Genomic DNA, 22,383 nt, shown 5'->3' with positions numbered 1-22,383 from the left:
TGTGCTGTTTAAAAATTAGTTGCAGGCTGTTTGTGTGTATTATTGATCATCAAACATACACCTAGCTGAAGAAACTGTATTTATTGTGTGATCACATAAACGTCCTCATCCCTAATTAGACGCGCTAAACGTCCACAAACAACTTTACAACTGCGGCATCTATGTAGAAGTATAACTATGCAGTTCAGTGCGGTAGCGGTTCCTTTTGTGAACAGTTGGCACATCAGTAAGGACACAGCAGCACGATCCCCCGCAACACAAATACCAGTCGGGCCTGTGCACTGCCAGGACCCGCCGACTGCATTCAGCATCGGAGTTTGGGATCTAATCGGCCTGACATCACGGAGATTAGCTGCAACCCTCCGATTCCTGGTACAAACATTTCAGATACAAACACTCAAACCACGCAGAGCTTTACCCCATCAATAGGGGCTTTGAGCAGCTCGTGAAACCATCCCCTTGTTTCCTCTGGGCCTCAATGATACATTGTAGAATCTGAATAGAACTGGGTGCTCATACTGCTGACATAAATGAATAAAGATGCTCAGCTAGTCACAACAACCTGATGACCTGCCTCACCTATATGCCTAACAGAGGGCACATGAGTTGGGTCTAAGAGTGCATAACTGAAAAATTACAGAAGCTTCTTGCATTTTCGGAAAGAGGAAGACGTGTTTATCTTTGACCAGAACATCGGCGGAGGTAGGAATGCTCTGAATCTCACCTTCCTGGCTTTCTGCTCGGGCAGCTTACATTTTAGGCTGATGTTCTGATTTGGTGTAATGAATGAAGGTCTGATGATGTAGTGGTGTCTGATTTATCGTGATTATGGAGTAATATGCTCCCCTGCATGCTTAATGAATTGCCTGTATGTCATCCTGGATGGCTGGTCTCACATGCATAATCATTGCGATATATCTAATAATTGGGACCAAATAAATGTACTAATCTTGGATCACGCACAGTTCCAATCTAAAACAGAGAGCTGCGTGCATGCTGTTTAATGACATCAGTGCCCTTCTCTTATATCTCTAAACTATTACTTACACAATCATTTCCATGAAGTTAATATTGGCTATCTGCATGGGGTAGTATTCATAGGAACGCAGTATCTTAATATTGATTGTTTAGTTGCAGTATGTGTCATGGCTAAGACAAACAACTCTTTTTATTTCTAGAAGACACAGTGTATGAACTAATAAGCCATTTGTAATGGTATGTTCTTGATAGGGACGCTTGCTAGCTGGGCACATAACTGTACATTGGTGCGCTCCAGCAAAGGAGACTGTATTGGAATCAACACATAAATAGATTTTAATTTGTTCCAGTGACAGCATAAACTGAGAGTATGTAATTGCTAATACAAACTTTATTAAACTTTTTCAATTTTTTCAAATATATACTTTATGTGACATTGTGTAATTTTAATCCAGGAGTACCTAGTATTTTGCCCAATAATGATTTCTGTTTAAAAATACGAACAAAAAATAAAATTAATTTGGGCTTCTCAAATGTGTCATTAATTAATGAGTGTCGGCTGGTTAATTTGGCAAGCCAGTCTGATCTAGCATGCAAGTGCATTGGTGTGCTAGCATCTGCTATACTGTAGCTATTGCTAAAAGCATGAGAATAATACTGATCTCTTCTTTCGGGTAGACCCGCGCCATCTTGGGTGAGTGCGTTTTCTCACTGCTGTGTCTGGAGCAGGATAGGCTAGCATGAGACTGAGCTTGGGAGACTGAGCTTGGGAGACGGAGCTTGGGAGACTGAGCTTGGGAGACGGAGCTTGGGAGACGGAGCTTGGGAGACTGAGCTTGGGAGACTGAGCTTGGGAGACGGAGCTTGGGAGACTGAGCTTGGGAGACTGAGCTTGGGAGACGGAGCTTGGGAGACTGAGCTTGGGAGACGGAGCTTGGGAGACTGAGCTTGGGAGACGGAGCTTGCTGATGGAAGCACAGGAGGGCATGACTCGCTCCACAGAGTAGAACTGGGCCCCTCTCCATACTGGTAGAACTGGGCCCCTCTCCATACTGGTAGAACTGGGCCCCTCTCCATACTGGTAGAACTGGGCCCCTCTCCGTGCTGGTAGAACTGGGCCCCTCTCCATACTGGTAGAACTGGGCCCCTCTCCATACTGGTAGAACTGGGCCCCTCTCCGTGCTGGTAGAACTGGGCCCCTCTCCATACTGGTAGAACTGGGCCCCTCTCCGTACTGGTAGAACTGGGCCCCTCTCCGTGCTGGTAGAACCGGGCCCCTCTCCATACTGGTAGAACTGGGCCCCTCTCCGTGCTGGTAGAACTGGGCCCCTCTCCGTGGTCATTAGGGAGACAGTGTGTCTTTTGCTACTTCGATGATATGATGTGTAAACTGATCTGGATTCTAAAAGGAGAATAAGGAACACATCTCCTGTTGTTCGTTCTTCAGTTTGACAGCTGAAAGGCTCATTGTCCACCAACACACTGTGTGATATTCTCCTGTTTTAGATCAGTCATACCATTTACCCCGGCCTCTCTTCTCCTTTGTCATTATGTGCATCATCAAAATGCGCAAAATCAATGTCCATCACCTTGTATGGGATCAGAAGATATCACGTCCCCAGTCTTCTTATGGTCAGTGGGTCGGAAGAAACTGGCCTTTATTAACATCTCTCTCCCCAAGTGTAACTGATGCAAATAACTGAATATGAAATCCATACTTCATGCATTTTACATGTGGGGTCAATGATCAGTGACCATGAATGAAAAGTGAAAATTGTTAAGGCTTTTTAAACATTATTCATTACATTAGACTGGTGATTTCACAACGGGCTGAAACTGTTGTTTGTTCACTGAAGATTTTACAAAATATTTGAATCTAACATTACTAACATTGCATTCTACCTCTTTACTAGTCCTTTTCAGCACAACCTGTGAAATATAAGAACAATTCACCTTATATATATATATATATATATATGGCATTACATGTGGAACCTCTCTCAACATGTCTGCTGAGTGCTGGTGTAGATGGTTCCTGGAGTGTGACAGAACAGCACGATGGCCCTGCGGGGTCGTCGGAAGCTTCAGCGTCCGGAGCATCTGGGCTCGGACCGCCCCTCGACCAGCCTGGACCCCTGTGAGCTGCAGGACGACCACGACGTTGTGGAGTTGGACGTGAGATGCAGTTCCGACTGTCCTGACAGCACGCTGTCGGGTCAGTGCCTCTACTCTGCTACAAGTGACCTCTGACTTCACTGAATATCACTGTAACGTTTATAATCGTTTTTTTTTCTCCCAATGTTAAGTTTTATTAATGATGCATAAACATTTTCTCTGTTCTCAAAATGTTAACTAAGCCTGAAATTTCAGTCTGTTTCATAGTGGATGACACTACAATACATGTTCTTGATATATGGCCCTTGACAAATATATGTGACAATTATATATATGACGATTCACAAGAAGGACTCACTACGGAAGTCAAAAGGCATTACTGCATACAGCAGAGAAGAGTGCCTCTGGGGAAATTCCCAAGTGCCAATATTTGGCCCTCCAGCTGGACTCTTGAATTGCTACCCTGCTGGACACTTCTGGACCTCAAATGCAGCCCCTCCACCCCATAATTGTATCACATCAAAGGGTTACATAGTCAATTTAAGCATTTCTACTTCCCCTGAGCTGCTAGATTGCTATCCTGCTATCGGTCAGCTCAGAATCGCTGGTCTGTCATCAATCCAGTGTGTGATTACTGCAGCAGTGTGTGTCCATGCGTTGGTGTGTGTGATGCGTGTGTGTGTGTGTAGTCATGGTTTTGCAATTTTATGATCACCTGCCCTTTTGTACTAACAAGACACACACTTACTTGAAATAAGATAACAGCGGTGACCTGATGTTAAAATATATGAACCTGGCCCTTTTCAGAATCAAAAAACATCCCCTTTCCGGCGATATACAACTTTCTTCCATTCAAGTCTTTGGACTGCAGTGTGTTCCTCGAGGATGTGCCGATCCAGGTGCAGGTAACAGAGGTGGAACGTTTCACGACTACCAGGGTGAGTGCCCTTCATCTCAGAGAGAGCAGCAGAACTCTGGGTTTTGAACAGTATAAATTAAGTTCATGTCAAGTAATGTCTAAGACTTTTAAAATTTATACCCCAGAAGGGTCCAGTCTAATTCTAAAGATTGGAAATTTGTTTAAATATACATGTTTAAGAAAATGTATTTAAAAAAAAAGGTTATGTTTATTCTTGCACATTAATCATAATTTTAGTCAATACAATCAAAATGTGTGACTTGCAGCAGCCTTTATACAGGTGTTTTTTTCCCTGAAAGGTGTTAAATCCCAACTTGTACACCATCGAGCTGAACCATGGGAACTTCACATGGAAAATCAAACGACGTTTCAAACATTTTCAAGCCCTTCATCAGGAGCTCCTCAAGTTCAAGGCACTCTTAAAGATCCCACTGCCACGTCGAATGTAAGTGCTGCTAATACACACACACACACACACACTCACACATCAGCACGTACACGCACTGTATCCACACGTGCAAGTGTGCACACACTTACACGCACACACACACACATGCAGACACACACACACACACACACACACACACACACACACACACACACACACACACACACACACACACACACACAGTCCTGTGCTGAAAACATTCTCTTCCCCACTGCTTTTTGTTTTGCGAGATGTTTTCATTTTTCAGCCGGGTGTTCTCAATTAGTCCCAGATGCGTCCCCCTCCCATTCTCCAAAGGCCCGTGAAGAAAGAACCTGTTCTGAACTGCAGTATCAGCACCGACAGCTCTCAGAACTCTGCAGCTAAACGAGCCGGTGCCTGATCCAGTGACGTGCGGACACAGAGCTGCCTGCTAAACCTCATCTTCCTCCTCTCTCCCAGTCACTCAGTCCAAAGGAGGTCGATCAGAGGTCACCAGAGGTTTCACGGAGGACACATTCCCAGCCTGCCCCGCCGACCTGATGCCCTTGTCAAGGAAGAACAGCTAATCAGCAGAAAAGTTGGAACTTTCTCAAACCTCATTTTAATAGATATTTTAAGATAAGACTTGCCCATGTACAGTAATTACCACTGCATTACTGCTTTAAAGATATTTATTTGATTAACATATGTGTGGTTAAATTTCTGTCAGTTTTAACAAGATGCGTATTCACTGTGATCTCATTAGATGCGTCTTGAAGACTATCTCAAGAATATCTTAAAAAGATCACTATATAGAAATCATCCTGCAACAGTAAGTGATACATTAAACAACAGAACATTTTACATTTGATGTATAAGAACTATTCAGAAATTATGCGTTACCTATAGCTTGTGCTTTGGAAATAAGCCAAAACTCTACATCATTCTGCCCTATGTGCTGGTTAGTGAATGACAGTAACGATATCATTTTCAGCACATTATTCCCAGAACGTGTAAGATGTAAGCCTATATATTTGGAGCGAGAACATTCTAGAACCTGCTGTGTCTTCCCCACTGATCTATAATGAAGAACATTCTTTATTATAAATCAGTGGTCGTTCCTCATTAAAACGGGCCGTTCTGTATGAGTGTGCCTGCTTGAGGTGACTCCTCACACAGAACCTGCATCACACAGGTTTGCACTCTGACACTCCCATAATTAGCGCCCGCTCCAAAGGCTAATTAAAGTGTACCTGTATCTGAAAACATCACCCACTGCCTTCACATCCTGCCCACATGTCTCTGTCTAATCATTAACCCTGATAAGTCCTTAAGAGACTGTAAAATTTAACAAGGCAAATTATGAAAGATTATTCCTAACTGAAATTTTGATGATAATAATAATAATAATCTTTAGAAGGTGGTAATCCTCTAGCATGGAGTATGTTTATTCAGGTGCAGTTGCATGAAAGCTAGTTTAAGGTCTTAAGGCGGTGAAAAAGCTAATGAACACCACTTATGTTTACATTTGATTTCAGCTTGAATTCTTAGAAGTGAGTCAGATATCGTTTGTCCAGGACCTTGGGCCAAAAGCAATGTAAGAACACACCAAGATGCATTTACCAGAGCAACAATATTACAGTTATTGTCTTGATTAATACTGATATCTTCAGAAAGGACAAGGTTGCATTTCTGTTATTAATAATCACAATCACTAGAGTAGACCTAGAATAAAAGATTTTTCATTACCACTCATTTGTAATGACTAGTCTGTAATTTTTGATTGCATGACATAGTGACTGATTCATATTCATTTGATTTGGCCAAAGTGAAGGTTTGATCCTAAAGAAATCTGGGGAAAACACGTTCCCAGTCTGTTACTGGTGTGGATCCAATAGTGTGTGCTACCGTTGGTCAAAAAGGTGAGAGCTGCTCCGTAATTTAATGTAAATTACATCTGCATGAAGTGTAACAAAATGGCTTTCTCCTAAGTCAGGCTATACATCTCTTCACGTGTTGTTCCAAACCACTCCCTTTCAAACAGAAAGAAAACCGATCCGTCTCTCTCTCTCTTTTTTTGCGGAACAACACGGGGCTGACAGTCATCGCCGTGTGATCCACTGAGTCCTCCCGACGCTGCCGTGGCACACAGCGGCCCCTGAAACGAATAGCGCAGAATAACACGTGCTCGCGTTGAACCGTCTTCATCTGTGGAGAAACGCTGTTTTTATTTCCGTTTTACAAGGCGGCTAGTGTTACTTGCATAATTCTCACAGCCCGTGAAAGCAAACAGCTGCGCTACAGCTCCACGTGAGCCTCTCTCCTCAGGTTGCTGGGAACTGGGCCCGCGAGCGCCTCTTTTTGTGGCCCCGTACTTATTTTTGCTGATTACGGTTGTTTGCCTATGGCGGCGGGGGCAGCTCTCTCCCATGTCCAAACTCTCATCGGGTGCCTGCTTCGTGTTTCAGATGGCTGGTGGTGAAAGATTCCTTTGTTCTCTACATGAGGCCCAAGGATGGCCAAGTAGGGACAGTGATTCTCTACGATAAGGGCTTCCACGTCAAAACAGGGACCCACGAGACCGGGGTCAGACATGGAGTGACGGTTGAAAATCTTTGCAGGCAGGCCTACTGGACTGTTTATCGTTACTGATTTGTTTATATTTCTTTTGTGGTCTTTTACAGTTTTTAACCATTACTTTTTCTCCACCTCACTCTTACATGTAGGACTCTTACCATTAAGTGCTCCACCTACAGGCAGGCTCGCTGGTGGGGGCACTCCATAGACGAGTTTGCCCAGAGGCTCGGGCAGGACTTCCTTCGAGAAAATCGCCACGGTTCTTTTGCCCCTGTCAGAGAAAATACAAATACTCAGTGGTAAAGAATGCTCATATTTCACACTTCTAAATTTAATACAGTAACCCTGCGTTGTATAATGCAAATCTCTTTAATAATCCCACTGAAGCACTGTACGTCCTAATTTTTAAGTTTTTACGTAAGAAATCGCCGGCAGTCGATACTTTTTTATTTGTTGTGAGTTACATTTAATTTCCTGTTCTCTCCAGTGTAGATGTGAACAGTACTTCCTCAATCAATTACCGTATAAGAAATTTCTGTGAGGCACCCTGGTACCGCTTTCAAATGAACCGTTCTGTGCCTCTTTTGAAGGTTTGTCAACGCAGCTGGGTACTTTGATGCCATAGCTGATGCCCTGGAAGGTGCAAAGGAGGAAATCTTCATCACAGCCTGGTGGTACGGATTAGACTCAGCGTCAGTCATTCCTCTTCTGCCTGGGTTTTGATGACGCTGTGAGCACTTATTTCACACCCCTTGATATAGTAGAGGAACATGCAGCAATTGCTTTCTTTGCACGCCAGAGTTCACATGCTTGTTTCACAGAATCAAATCACATTCCACCTGGGGATATTTGTTATGAGCTTTTCTGACAAGGTGCAAACGTCTCCCTTTCTGGATGAAGTGCAAAGATTTGGCGGCTGGGACTTTACCCTGCGTTCAGAGTTTAGGTGCTCTGAACTCCTGCGAAGAGTTTATGAAGGTCTTAGTGTGTTGTTAATGCCACGTGCATTTCTCATATTCTGGAGAAAATTTCAACGTGAGCAATATTAGGGTGGTATTAGAGTGAAGCTGTATTCAGGTTTCTGATGTTGTTTATAGGCTGAGTCCAGAGATCTTTCTGAAAAGACCAGTGGTGGAAGGGAACACTTGGAGATTAGACCATGTCTTAAAAAGGAAAGCTGTGAGTTCCTTCCTTCATTCTAACAAAGATGGGTTCCCTTCAGAGAGAACAAGGATCCATTTGATCGATAATAATATTTCCTGCTGCTTCATAAATATCTGCACGAACTTTAAAACATCAACATGTCTAACTGTCACACCAGGAACAAGGTGTAAAGATCTGTGTGTTGCTCTACAAAGAGGTGGAAGTCATTCTGGGCCTGAACAGCGAATACACGAAGAAGACTCTAATGGGCCTTCATCCCAACATCATGGTGAGTCGTACAGTATGTCAGATGATGCTACAGGCTGACTCCTCTCCACAGCTGACAGAGACACGGAGGGGAGCCGTCCCCCCGAGTCTGCCTACGCGTCTCCCTGCCACCGCTGCCCCGTGCCTACGACCTCCCACGTCCCTGCAAGAACAAAGCCCCTATCACAACACATCACGCACAGTGCCAGAGCACCCAGCTTGTTCCTGGCTTCCAGTCATAGGCACGGCTGGGTTACTTAGATCATGTTTGTGCTCCGGAAAAATCTCCCCGGCAGAAAGAGCGGCGATCGCTCTGTTTCGAACCCTACGAATCGCGTCCGCGGACGGTTGGCTTGTTCATCACCGATCATCTCGACGAGAGCCCGAGGTGGCGGATCTGTCTTCGCCTCTCGACTCCGAGGATCCTTCCGGGTGTCGTGACTCCGTGGCACGCATCGTGGCGGCAGCCGGACCCCAGGCTCAGGGGTGATTGACACACCGTCATATTATCTTATTGGAGTGCTGCTTGAGATTGGGATGAAGAATGATGCCGGGAAGTGGCTGGGGACCCACAGCCCAGGGAGACGGGCGACACCACAGCTGGGCGGAGGTATTCTGGGCCCCGCTGCTGCCCAAGCACCTGCCAGGGGCGCCAATCCTCCAGAGGCTCACTGAAAGCTCAGGGAGACGCAGCTGTACCCAATTGTTTCTCGCAATGGGTGCTGGCGTTGTGATCCATGCTATTTTTGGCATGGGGCTAGCGATATTACTGACTGAAATTCACTAAGTGGAAGTTAGAAATAACTGAAATCTTTTGAATGTACAATCAGTGTGTTTTTTTTCCTGACAACGTGAAGCTAGTGTTTTGCGGAGATGAATTTGCTGGTTATTGGAATAATACTGTTTATTACTAAATTGCTTACATAAATGACTGTGTGTAGGTGTACTGACATATAAGGGGTTAAAAAACCCAAAAAAACCACCTCTCCATGCGTGTGTGTTCGAGTGACAGGTGATCCGGCACCCTGACCACGTCCCCTCTGTGTCTCTACTCTGGGCCCACCATGAGAAATCGGTGGTGATCGATCAGTCACTGGCCTTCCTGGGAGGTATTGACCTAGCGTACGGGAGATGGGACGACTCCCAGCACAGGCTGACCGACGTGGGGAGTGTGAGGAGGAGTCCCCAGCCCAGCCCGGCCCTGTCACCCAGCCCCACCAGGGTAAGGTGCCCACGACTCCCTCGTTAGCATCACTGTCTTCATCACAACATAGGCGTGCAGTCCCCAGCAGAGCTCTCTGTGAGGGCTTGGGCCACAGAGCCTCATGGAGCGGAGATATGCACTATAGAGAAATATATTCAAAAACATGTATACTATATATTATATATTTATTACTCATTACCTCTGACAGACTCTTTAAGACCTGTACTACACAAAAAACTACAAAGATGACAACTAACAGTCCTTTAATTACTTTATATAACATATAACAGCAATGTCAGAGGTTTTGTTATCATGCTGTCTGTTTTTAATGGTTTTATCCTCGTTTTACACTAGTTTTCTATCATGCACAATTATCTTGAACTTTCCTGTAAGTCCTTTTTTTCTTACTGGCCCCTGGTCACTACCACAGTTCACATCTCTAAAGCACAAATAACGTAAAAGAGAAGGTGTGGTATACGTCTACATAGACATCGTTTACCTGTGATTGTGATTCATATATCTGTCATTGTGATTCATATATATGTGATAACGATGTGGTTAATGATGCTCAGAAACACGAGAACCGTGTAATGACATTCTAACTCAAAGTTCGTATCCTAAATTACTTCAATCTAGTGAAGAAAAGCAGTTCACTCAGAGCTGAGATGTAAATACACTTTGATGAGTTTCAGAAACCGAAGGCATCTGCCTATCCAGGTGGCCTCCTCCACGAAGCCGTGAGCGATTTGGAGAGGAGTAAACCCGCTGTAAACGTGACACGTGCAGAGCCGTAAGCCCACAGTGGGCCCTGCGATGTTTGTCAACATCAGCCTGACCCCATCAGCGCTGGTGGCACCTCCTGCCAGCTGGGCTTTTCAGAGCCATGTCAGAGCGCTCGATGGGGGAACGCATACACACACCTGACACACACACCTGACACACACCGCCTCCTGCTTTTGCTTCTGATCACCACCAGTGCACCAGCCGGCATCTGTGTGTCCCCGGTCTCTGTCTCGGTCAGTGTAGCCTGTTAATGAACAGACCACTGTGATTATACTTATTATCTCTGAATAACAGCTTACCAATTCTTCTATTATATTTGACAAAGCAGACATATTGATCACACAAATGACTCGTGCGCAGGAAAGGAAAGACAACACAACTGCAGTCTCATGGTCGACAAAATACTTTTGCAAATTGGCAGAGGTGCTGGCTTCGTAATCTGTGATGGCACCATATTGCCAAGACAAGCCCGGCATGGGCAGACCCAACCCCCAATCACAACTCCCCCCCCCCCCCCCCCCCCCCCCCCCCCCCACCCACCTGACGCTGGCCGGATTGTGCGACTAGTCTCTACAGACCTAGACCTTTGCATTTCTTCTTCTTTTGTGTTATTTTTATTATTTCTTTTACACTGGTGAACGTAAAAATTGCAATTACGGAGCATGTGTGGCAGCGGTGAAGGGCCGGCGGTGGCTAATCCCGCTACTCTCACGCTGCGGAGAGCTGCCTGGCCTCGCTGGGCACATCCCTCCCCCTGGAGAGCTGCATTAAACATAAAGGCCCTGCATGGATGAGTGAGTCAACAAATTACTGGGTGCCACTAAATGGGGGAGAATCATTTCGCTCGTAGGCCACCTCTCGCAGACAGAAGCCTACCTGCCTACCATTGTGCCATTAAATACTGGGCCAGGCTTTTTAAATAAACATGATTTCAGCCTTTCGGGTCGAGGCGTTTATTGCATGTACTTAAGGGCTTCTCTCCCCATGCATGAGTGGCCGTATGTATCAACTCAAGCCTCCTCGACTGTAAAATCTTTGCTAATATACATGACACTGTTACAGCTGTTAGTTTAACCTTTCCGAATGACTCCTAAGGAGCCCGGTGATATTTGCACTTAATAAAATTATGCCTGTCGGGAGGATACTGCTGTGACATTTGCCATTTGTCAGGTCTGGGCACTATGATTCTGCATGAGCCATTAAACTGAACACTTTTCCTCACCACCCAAAATCCTCTCAGTGGAGATGTGGACATGGATGGCGCACTAACACATTACCACTGATACTCTAATTCAGGTGATAAAGCTTAAGCAGAGACTCCGTATTGGTGGGCCATTACCAGACCCAGAGACCTTACAGTCGACAGGCAGTTGAATACATCAGCTGTGTTGAATATGGGCCCGTGCCACTGATACGGGGTAGCACAGAGGGAGGAGGAACTGTGGAGGAACTGTGGAGGAACTGTGGAGGAACTGTGGGGGAACTGTGGGGGAACTGTGGAGGAACTGTGGGGGAACTGTGGGGGAACTGTGGAGGAACTGTGGAGGAACTATGGAGGAACTGTGGGGGAACTGTGGGGGAACTGTGGAGGTACTGTGGGGGAACTGTGGGGGAACTGTGGAGGAACTGTGGAGGAACTGTGGAGGTACTGTGGGGGAACTGTGGGGGAACTGTGGAGGAACTGTGGGGGAACTGTGGGGGAACTGTGGAGGAACTGTGGAGGAACTGTGGGGGAACTGTGGGGGAACTGTGGGGGAACTGTGGAGGTACTGTGGGGGAACTGTGGAGGAACTGTGGAGGAACTGTGGGGGAACTGTGGAGGAACTGTGGGGGAACTGTGGGGGAACTGTGGAGGAACTGTGGGGGAACTGTGGAGGAACTGTGGAGGAACTGTGGGGGAACTGTGGGGGAACTGTGGAGGAACTGTGGGGGAACTGTGGAGGAACTGTGGGGGAACTGTGGGGGAACTGTGGAGGAACTGTGGGGGAACTGTGGGGGAACTGTGGGGGAACTGTGGAGGAACTGTGGGGGAACTGTGGAGGAACTGTGGGGGAACTGTGGGGGAACTGTGGAGGAACTGTGGGGGAACTGTGGGGGTTCTGAGGGGGTTCTGAGTGGTTTTGTTCTTCCAGATGTTAGATTGGTTACAGCTCAAACGTCTTTTCTGAAGAACAGGTGGCAGATACTGTGTTTAAAAACATGGCTGGGAAGGACAGGAAATACAAACGAATTAAAACATGTTTCCTTGTGTGTGTCCTGCAGCAATCCATCCCTACTGCGACTGAAGAGGACGAGAAGCTGACGTTCAGTGAGCAGGTGGAGGAGGAACTACCAGGAGGAGAGAGGGAGAGTATGGGTGGAGGAGGAGAGAGGGAGAGTATGGGTGGAGGAGGAGAGAGGGAGAGTATGGGTGGAGGAGGAGAGAGGGAGAGTATGGGTGTAGGAGGAGAGAGGGAGAGTATGGGTGGGGGAGGAGAGAGGGAGAGTATGGGTGTAGGAGGAGAGAGGGAGAGTATGGGTGTAGGAGGAGAGAGGGAGAGCACGGGTGTAGGAGGAGAGAGGGAGAGTATGGGTGTAGGAGGAGAGAGGGAGAGCACGGGTGGAGGAGGAGAGAGGGAGAGTATGGGTGGAGGAGGAGAGAGGGAGAGTATGGGTGGAGAAGGAAGAGGAGAGAGGGAGAGTATGGGTGGAGAAGGAGAGAGGGAGAGTATGGGTGGAGAAGGAAGAGGAGAGAGGGAGAGTATGGGTGGAGAAGGAGAGAGGGAGAGTATGGGTGGAGAAGGAAGAGGAGAGAGGGAGTGCACGGGTGGAGAAGGAGGAGGAGAGAGGGAGAGCACGGGTGGAGGAGGAGAGCCTGGTTCTGTGGAGGCGCAGAGAGAGCACAGCTCCAACCTGGGGTACAACAGCAGACGACTCCACCCCGCGGCCCCGGAGGACAGACACAGCTCTGAAGGCGTGGAGACCAGTAAGAACACGTTCGTGCTTCTCCAGAGGAGCAGGGCTTACAGGGACTCAGAAGATAAACTCATCCTTGTACATAAACCTGTGTAAAAGTGGTGCTTTGTGTGTGTGTGTGTGTGTGTGTGTGTGTGTGTGTGTGTGTGTGTGTGTGTGTGTGTGTGTGTGTGTGTGTGTGTGTGTGTGTGTGTGTGTGTGTGTGTGTCTGGAAGAGCACTGCAGTAAGAATAGTCTGAAACCCAGGACACTGTCTGCTCGAGAGTGGCACAATAAGAGTCTGTCGCTGCGCTCTAACGACTCCTACACACTGGGCTTGCACCATTCCCTGTCCCTGCCTCATGGTCAGCACACACACACACACACACACACACACACACGCACACACACACAATTACAATAATACCATCATTGTATACATGACCTTTGTCCATTAGTCATAACAGTGTTTTTTCAAGTCATCATGTAGGCACAAAAAGGGCTTTTTAAAACCTTGAATTTAGCATGGTTTATTTTTAACGGTTCGCCCTTTTCTTTGTTACTAAATTTGAAGACCTATCACTCCGTGTTCACCATCGTTTCACCATCGTTTCAGCCCACCTGCTTGATTTTCTCATTTTTTCTGGACCTTTTCCCTCTTGGTGTTTCAGACTCCAGCTCCCTCAGGAGTCGTTTAAGCAGCACGGAGCTTTACGGAGAAACTCGCTTCTGGCACGGCAAGGATTACTGCAACTTCATCCTCAAAGACTGGGTCAAGCTCAACAAGCCTTTCGATGGTACGGGAGACACGTGCACACACATACACATAGCCAGGGCTACGCCCAAAACACTAAGTGCTCGGTCCATCTGCTCCGAGATGTTCCTGAAGCCGGCGTGTTTAATTTCCTCAAGCACAGAAGAGCCTAGCCCAGTCCAGATGCACATGACATATGTTATTCACATTCTTATAATCCAGCAGTATGAAAGAAACCCACAACCAAAACAACAAACACCATCTCCACTGCTCTGCACATCTGAAATGTAGCTTTGATAACTTTGTACACATTCATCAAATGAATCAATCTCTGACAAACACACGAAAGAGGAGGCAAAGCCCAAAAGGATCTTTGTAGTACCTGAGCTGGTACAAACTACCCTGTTCTGTAGCTGGAGGGGGTTGTTGTCAGCTCATGCCACCACTCCTCTCTCTCTCTCTCTCTCCATTTCTCTCTCTCTCCCTCTACTTTGCAGCACAAGAACTCTATTTTATTTCTGCATCTGCCTTTGTGCATTCCAAGGTCTAGTGCCCAAACATGATGTCTGACCCAGCAGGAAGGTGGCCAATATATATATATATTCCCTCCAATATTCTGTCATTTCAAGAAGGAGGAACACCCTGCTTAACACCGGCGACATGAAGACATGAAAATGAAGGCTCTCTTTTGATCCCTTCAGAGAGCCCAGACACCACATTTGTTATGCTGATCAGTGTCACACAGCCGAGCAAATCCTGTTTTGACATAATTTGGCGTGCTCCGTTTCACGAACTTCCTTTCCAGACGAGGGCACGGCGGCTTCTGGAACCGATGTTGAGAACTATTGTTGGTTTGTGTGCTTTTATCTTCTCAAGACTTCATTGATAGGTATAAGACGCCGAGAATGCCCTGGCACGACGTTGGTGTTGCGGTTCAGGGCAAAGCCGCCAGGGACGTGGCCAGACATTTTATTCAGAGATGGAACTTCACAAAGGTACAGTGAACAAGAACCAATGCCATAGCTCGACTTTTCAGTCCTTAAAAACTGAAAAAAACGATTTGGAAATAATGAACTATCCTTGCTCAAAATACACAACAAATGCACCCTTTAACTGAGGGAGTAATGTGTCCATCTGCGTCCGTCTCTGCACACTAGCGCTATAGACTCCAAATACTGTGGGATTAAGATCAGAACAGAAGCGTGGAGCAGAGACAAGCCCTCCCAAAGCCCTTGTAGTCTTTCTAAAGTGATCTTTATTAGCTTGAGCTTAGCACCCCCTGCAGTTGTGCATTGTGTCTTGTTCTGAATGCCGTCAGTATTCAATGGCTCGGCGCTCTCCCGGCTGCCTTTTAAAGCAATTAGAGGCCTTTTTACTTTGATTGTTCGGTAATTGAATTGGTTTGAGGCCTGTATGATTTCCTTTGCAATGTGCCAGTCATATTTCGGGCTTGGCTTCGGATCAGACACTCTCCCGGTGAATAATGAGAGTGGCGGGAGCCAGGTGTGTGCACAGCGCACAGGAGCAAACAAAAGCCATGATGAGGTGTGATGGGGATGGAGCGCTCGGCGTTCAAAGACGCTTCTCTCTCGCTTCCTTTGGAGTCGGCCGACTGCCGCTGATTGGAGAACACTGCTTGGCTATTTTTCTGAATTCGTCAGACCACAAAAGGCAGAATGTCAAAGTGAGAACAATTCTGTCAGTATGAGAGCATGAGACAGTATGAGATATGAGATATTAGAGCATGTAGGATTTCTCAGTGGTTTTTGTTGCTCTGATCGCGACCTGTTTTAAAAAATTTTTTATAGCATTTCACATTTGACTGTTGAAAGTGCCAGTGAAGTAATTATGAAAGCAGGCAAAGTTCAATTATGTCCATTTCTATTGTCCATCGTGTAAAATTAAGCAAAATTCAAGTGAAAAGGTCATACAGACATTTGAGACTGTTTGAGTTTTTAAACTGTACTCGTAGATTTTTGCACAATGCTATTTTGCTACATAGCTTTAAAAATTTTTGCCAATTCATTCCATATTATTGCTTGATTTAGTATTTTACATGTTTAAATTGGTACAGCAATCCAGTGACAAAACCACCACACAAACATATAAACAAACAAATATACCATAACATAGACTTAAACAAATATACCAGAAAACAATAGCTCTGTCATTGTCTGAAACTGAAATGGAAAAGCTAGCGTTTCACTTCCCATCAGGACAAACATTCTTTGAACTACAGACACGTACACCTTAAACCTGCACGCTCCCTCTGAAACGCCAACGCCCAAATCCTACATCGTCCTCATGAGATACGAAAGCAGCCTTAGACATGCAGATTATTGCTGCAGCCGTGATGATTTAGATGCTATGGCTCTTCGTCAAGGTCAGAGCGATCGGGGTGCTCGGAAGGCTGCCAGCATCCCGTGAGTCCGGTTAAGATCAGACCTCCCTTCAGGACTCAATAGGTTTTAATCAACACATTATGCCAGTTGTTAATTGCCCAAGCTGCCTGCTGCTAAAATAAATTCAGTACTTTTATTTTATTAGTAACCATCTGCTAAAAAACACCAAGCCCAGATTACTGTTTGGCCCGTGATCGATGTTGACACAGAGTACATCTTGCTAATTTGCAAGGCCTGCACTTCCTCTGAGACCGGCAAAAATGCTCGAGTGTGAAATGTAGAGTGAGGAAGCGATGACTACCCCGGCCTGACTGTGGGTAATTTAACTGTACAAATAAATATCAGGTTTATAGGGTAAGGTTTCTTTTGAAGATGCCTAACAAAGCCAAGTTGTATGTAAGTATTACATTACGGAGGTTACAGGTTAAAGTACTGTCCCACTTCTAAAAACGCAAAGAAGTGGTTAAAAGGAATCCTAAACTTGCTGCTTTCTTATGCGAAGACAGGAGAAGATGGCAGAGGAACCTACGAGAACATACAACATTAACAAGACGTGGCTAACCTCTGAGCCTGGCCTTCAACACAACGAAAAATTGACTGAATGTAGTCTGGGGAGGATAATGGCCATTAAAAACGTGCTACTGTGGTGTCTTTAGCCTCATGGCCTTGCATTTATTGCAATCAGGAGCACTATTGAGGACAAAAAGGGTTTTGGTGGCTTTTGCCATGGCGGAAGCGCATTACAGGCCTCAGACGAGGCAGAGCCGGGGGATCGTGGGTTTGGCGGGGCACCCGGTGGTCCGGCACGGGCGTGCTGGAGTAATTAGCGCTCTTTAAGGGTGTGATTGGGGTGCGGGCGATGCGGCTTGCCGTCTGGTTTTAATCAGCCCTCCTTTATTCGCTAGCTGGTGAAGAAGCGGTCGGGGGCGATGTGTTTTCCCTGCCTGGTGCCCAGGTCACTCTCGGCACCCAGCGTGGCGTCAGAGCTGCGGGGGCCGCTCACACCGGCCAGCGTGCAGGTGAGGCCTCTTCTCCCATCCAGCTCGTGCAGACTGGTTCCTTCTCATGTCCGAGATAAAAGGACACTGCTCAGATTTTCTCACGGATTGCTACTGCCCTCCACGATCAATTTTAGATGAAATACTTTTTAAAAAAGACAGACCTAAAAGAATGAAAGATTTGACTGCAAATGATGCTTTGTGTGCTCCGGGAGATATATTAGTTCTACATTGTACGTGTGTATGGGTTTCTTCCAAACTGGCAGGTGTTGAGGTCTGCGTGTCAGTGGTCCATTGGCACAAAAGTGCATGAGGAATCCATTCATCTGGCCTACATATCAGCCATACAGAACAGCAGACACTATATCTACATAGAGGTAGAATTCAGAAAGTTTTGAAATTGTTATTAAACAAAATGGCTTGTTGCACAGAACATCTTCTAGGACCTGAGCAAACCTCTCTCTCTCTCTCTCTCTCTCTCTCTCTCAGAACCAGTTTTTCATCAGCTGTGCTGGGAAGACCATCCACAACTGCATTGGGGATGCTTTGACCGAGAGAATCCTTCGAGCATATAGGTGCATGCTTGCTTCTCACCCACCTAACCCCATACCCCCACACCTCCATACCCCCATACCCACATACCCCCACTCTCCCACACCCCAACACACTCACACACCCACCCTCCCACACATCCATACTTCCACACACCAACCCTCCAGACCAACATATGTGGCTCATACGTGTCCTGCAGGGAGGGGAAGAGGTTCCGCGTGTACGTGGTGTTACCCCTGCTGCCAGGTTTTGAGGGTGACATCTCCTCTGGAGGGGGCCAAGCCATCAAAGCAATCATGTTCTTTAATTACAGGTAATCAGCTGCACATGCTTCATGTGTAATCGGCAAATTGCCTCAATTAAATGCCTAAAAGTGGGCGGGACACCACGCTCCTGGGAAATTACCCACAGTGCTGCAGAAACAACTGGTCAGCAGTCTTCGCCCAGTCTTCCGCAGTCTAGCAGGTCTCCATTAGAGACCAAACATGTCGAAGGGGGCGGTGCTCCCTGGCTTTGTTTGAACCGAGCGAACGGAGCCAGGAGGAAAATTATGGGATATGATCTGTGCTGGGGAGAGTGACATCACATCCACATGAGGGGGGTGACATCACTGTCCGTGTGTCTTTAGGACCATGTGCAGAGGGCAGCGTTCCATGATGGAGAGACTCAAATGTGTGAGTAAGTAGAGCTATTTAACTGCCTTAGTCCTCTCAATCTAACTCATTATTGTGGTGCCTTCCTACTGATTAGATATCAATAAGAACAATGCTGATCATAATCCATAATCACAATATGTAGCTTCACAACACAATAATTTTTATGAAATGAAGAAATAAATCTTCATTTACTGTGTTCTGTACATTTACGATGCCACTGCAGGTGTTCTGAACTGCTAGAAAGGAAATTAAATTCGCTCTGTTTCAATTTGTTTTGAACTGTTTGAACAACTGCCTAACTGGAAATTCAGGGCATAAGTAGTGATTGTGTATGTGTGTGTGTGTGTGTCCTTGCAGTGGGAGACTGCTGGATCAACTACATCTCCTTCTGTGGTCTCCGCACTCATGCTGACTTGGATGGACGCCTGGTTACCGAGCTCATCTATGTGCACAGTAAACTCATGATCGTGGACGACTGCACTGTCATCATCGGTGAGTCACACACATGACACGTACACACACCCCACACACACACACAGTACATATATATATAGAGAGAGAGAGAGAGAGAGAAAGTATACCATCATGCCATCAGCAGTCTGTCAGTACAGCCTGCAGGAGAGATTGTGACCAGGTCCAGTGCATTGCCCATAAACTTGGATTGCATTGTAATATAGTGAATGGCCACTAGATGGGAGTAGAGTCAAACACAAGCCGCTCATCGCAAGTATGTCCTCGCTGCAGCCTGTAGGAAGGCGGAGTTGGACATCCAACCCCGCCCACATCCAACTCCACCCTCTAATGCGCTCTCGTGCGCCAACCCACTACTTCTCCATTCGAGAATAACTGTGGCACTTGAAAATATGCATAATAACTCACAAGTGTTCAAGAGACACGTCGTTGCGCTTAATTTACACATACCTCGTATACTTTGTGTATCGTTCTACGTATGTTATTCATTATTTTTATTTATTGGGTGGCGAACGTAAAATGTTGACGGGGGATGTAAAATGGACACAAATTAAATGTTATATCGCGATCGATCGATCGCCGGTGGTTGGCGCCAGAGCGAACTAGTAACTCATTGAATCATAGATGTAGATCAGAGGTAAATAAACTAGATTTTTTTCGGCATGAGAAATCGGATGTGTAGCGTGAGAGCGTGTGAAGACGGTCAAATGCGTGTGTCTCACGCTCAATGCGTGAGAGTTGGCAACTCTGCTACTATAAGTACACAACTAAAATGGTAATGTTTACTGATAATGTTGGTGATAAAGAAGGGGTATGTTGGTAATGGAGAAGGGGTGTAATTAGGGCTTAATTTGAGCTGGATCCTGCCGGAACAGGATCCGTGAACTCTTTCATTTTGAGGGGCGCGTTCCGGGAACTGTCTGCCTCGATCCGGTAACTTTCAAGCCTACTAATTATAAATTATGAAGAAATCTGTCTGCGTTGAACCAATTAATTGAACAAATAATTCTATAAAATACATTTTTAAACACAAGATCCACTTTCCTAAATCACATAAGAGCTCTCCTTTTTAGCGATGCCTTTCCCCTATAAAGCTAGTTAAACTTTCGTGAGTGACCGTGGCGCGCGACTCCGCACACCTCGCGCGCGTCACATTCTGTGCAGGGTCCTCCTGAAACGATACGTGGTAGTATAAAGAAACACCCCTCAAAAACGGGGGAAGGAACATTTACCTGACCAATTTTAATGTTGCATTGTGTTTCAGATTTGAAAAATGCTGGAATTTAGGCTAAAGTACTTGAAAATGCACTTCTGCACTTAAAACACTTATAAAACACGGCTCAGTGTCTTATCATGTGCCTTTCCCTGTGCCTTGTTTTAGTAAAGTTGTAAAGGAACTTTACAACCACTGCTGCTACATTAATATTTATTTTATTGCTGTACCTTTGGGTAAGAGAGAGTAATGTAATTTCAATCATTTGTATGTCCTGTACATATTCAGAACTGACAATTAAACTATTCAAGAAAAATCTAAAAAGATTGTACTAAGACTTAAATTGTTCATGTGGGATAATAAAGACATACATTTTGGTCAATAATGTGAGTGTTTTTCTTGGCATCTGTTAAACTAATTAAAATCTGGAAGTTCTGTTTACTGGGAGCAAAAACAGTCCGAGTTTCGAACGTAACATGGGCGTGGCTTCGGACTTGAGAAGAGGGTGGAGTTGGATGTGGGCGGGGTTGGATGTCCAACTCCGCCTTCCTGCAGGCTGCAGCGAGAGGCTTCTCGCTCATCGGGGACTGTTTAATGCTTTATTAAAAATCCTCTCAGTAGTGGAGTGTGTGCTTGACGGGGCGGTGGCGCTGGTGCTGAGGGTGCTGGCTGTGGGTCGCCCTGCAGGTTCTGCCAACATCAACGACAGGAGCATGCTGGGAAAGCGTGACAGTGAGCTGGCGGTGGTGGTGGAGGACACGCAGCTCCAGACCTCCTGCATGGACGGAGAGAGCTACCAGGCCGGGAGCTTCGCCATCTCACTACGGGTCCAGTGCTTCAGGTGCGTCCCCTCTCCGTCCCTGGCTCGCTTTGCTGTGTCTGTTGCATTCTGGGACACGTGGCTCCTGTTTTTATTAACCCGTGCGCTTCGGGTCGGGCTCTCGTCGCCGACGCTGCTCCTGACGGGGACCCCCAGGTTTCGCGCGGGTCTCACCCTAAACGTGTGTGGCAGGCTCGTACTCGGGCTGCTAGGAGACTACGGCGTGGACGTCAGCGATCCCGTCAGCGACCGCTTCTACAAGGACATCTGGATGGTGACGGCAGCCAGGAACGCTAGCGTTTATGACAAGGTAAAAAAAAAATGAACAACAAAAAGTTGCCTGGTTGAATTGTGGGATACCTTCCGGCACGTTGGAGGACACACTGATGAGGTCGAGATTGTTGTGCCGTGCTCCAGGCATGTTCCACGTAAGCTCTCCATGTTCAACAGCGTCTCTCTGCCCACGCAGGTGTTTCGCTGCCTGCCAACAGACGCCGTCTTGAACTATAAGATCTTGCGGGACTACACGTCCCGCTCCTGCATGGCCACCGAGGATCCCATCCAGGCCTGTGCCGAACTGAGGAAGGTGCGCGGCTTCCTGGTCCAGTTCCCTTTCTACTTCCTGTCTGAGGAGAACCTCTTCCCCTCCCTGAACTCCAAAGAGGGTATCATGCCTGTGGAGCTGTGGACATAACCGCATGCATCATGGGAAATGTAGTCATTTAAACCTCCTGCCTCATGGGAAATGCATTAATTTATTCCTCTGTGAAACTCAGAACCTTTTTACATATTACATAAAATTACATAATACATAAAGGGCTCTTTAATTTACTCAACTAACACAACCTTAACTCCCCTTGGACATTATGTGTAAAATTCTTTCTTCATCCTTTGTAAAGACAAAATTAACATAGCATAGAAATGTAAACTACCTCTTTAAGAAAAGTCTAAGCAGGCTCTAAAATTTGCCCTGGAAAAGCACCTAAGATTTTCATTAAAGAGCTGAATGTGTGTGTGTCTTATTCCCCCTCAACTTTCTTCTTCGTTTAATGGGTCCTGCTGAGAAATGTCACAAATAATGAACGCCCAGGGAAGATTTATGTCGAGAAGTAAATGGCACCAACGTGACTGTAAACAACTAATGATGTGGTGGCCGTAAATAAAGGTGTCCGAGGAACTTTGTTCTGG

General features: G+C 46.2%; 1 protein-coding gene across 5 annotated transcripts; it reads left to right on the top strand.

Moving 5' to 3' along the window:
* The first annotated feature begins 414 nt into the window (after positions 1-414).
* On the top strand, positions 415-22,376 carry LOC143511937 (phospholipase D1). Of its 5 annotated transcripts, none has more exons than XM_077001695.1 (27): positions 417-702; positions 3,007-3,217; positions 3,901-4,031; positions 4,312-4,457; positions 4,902-5,019; positions 5,188-5,253; positions 5,960-6,018; positions 6,251-6,343; positions 6,890-7,042; positions 7,148-7,297; positions 7,589-7,672; positions 8,096-8,177; positions 8,320-8,430; positions 9,421-9,630; positions 12,658-13,360; positions 13,566-13,694; positions 14,001-14,126; positions 14,960-15,078; positions 17,391-17,504; positions 17,750-17,860; positions 17,973-18,058; positions 18,235-18,348; positions 18,664-18,713; positions 19,049-19,183; positions 21,063-21,216; positions 21,352-21,505; positions 21,665-22,376. In XM_077001695.1, exons 2-27 carry the CDS (start codon positions 3,037-3,039, stop codon positions 21,887-21,889), a joined length of 3,804 nt encoding a protein of 1,267 aa, XP_076857810.1. In that variant the 5' UTR covers positions 417-702; positions 3,007-3,036; the 3' UTR covers positions 21,890-22,376. The 5 variants fall into 5 exon arrangements, with proteins under 5 accessions (XP_076857813.1, XP_076857814.1, XP_076857810.1 ...); XM_077001696.1 differs by having other exon boundaries at positions 418-702; positions 3,007-3,193; XM_077001697.1 differs by having other exon boundaries at positions 419-702; positions 21,388-21,505.
* The last annotated feature ends 7 nt before the right edge of the window (positions 22,377-22,383 follow it).

This window comes from Brachyhypopomus gauderio, chromosome 4 (assembly GCF_052324685.1).
Source record: "Brachyhypopomus gauderio isolate BG-103 chromosome 4, BGAUD_0.2, whole genome shotgun sequence".
Lineage (NCBI taxonomy): Eukaryota > Metazoa > Chordata > Actinopteri > Gymnotiformes > Hypopomidae > Brachyhypopomus > Brachyhypopomus gauderio.
Note: the sequence above shows the minus strand (reverse complement) of the source record. Positions and strands in the feature narration are given on the sequence as shown.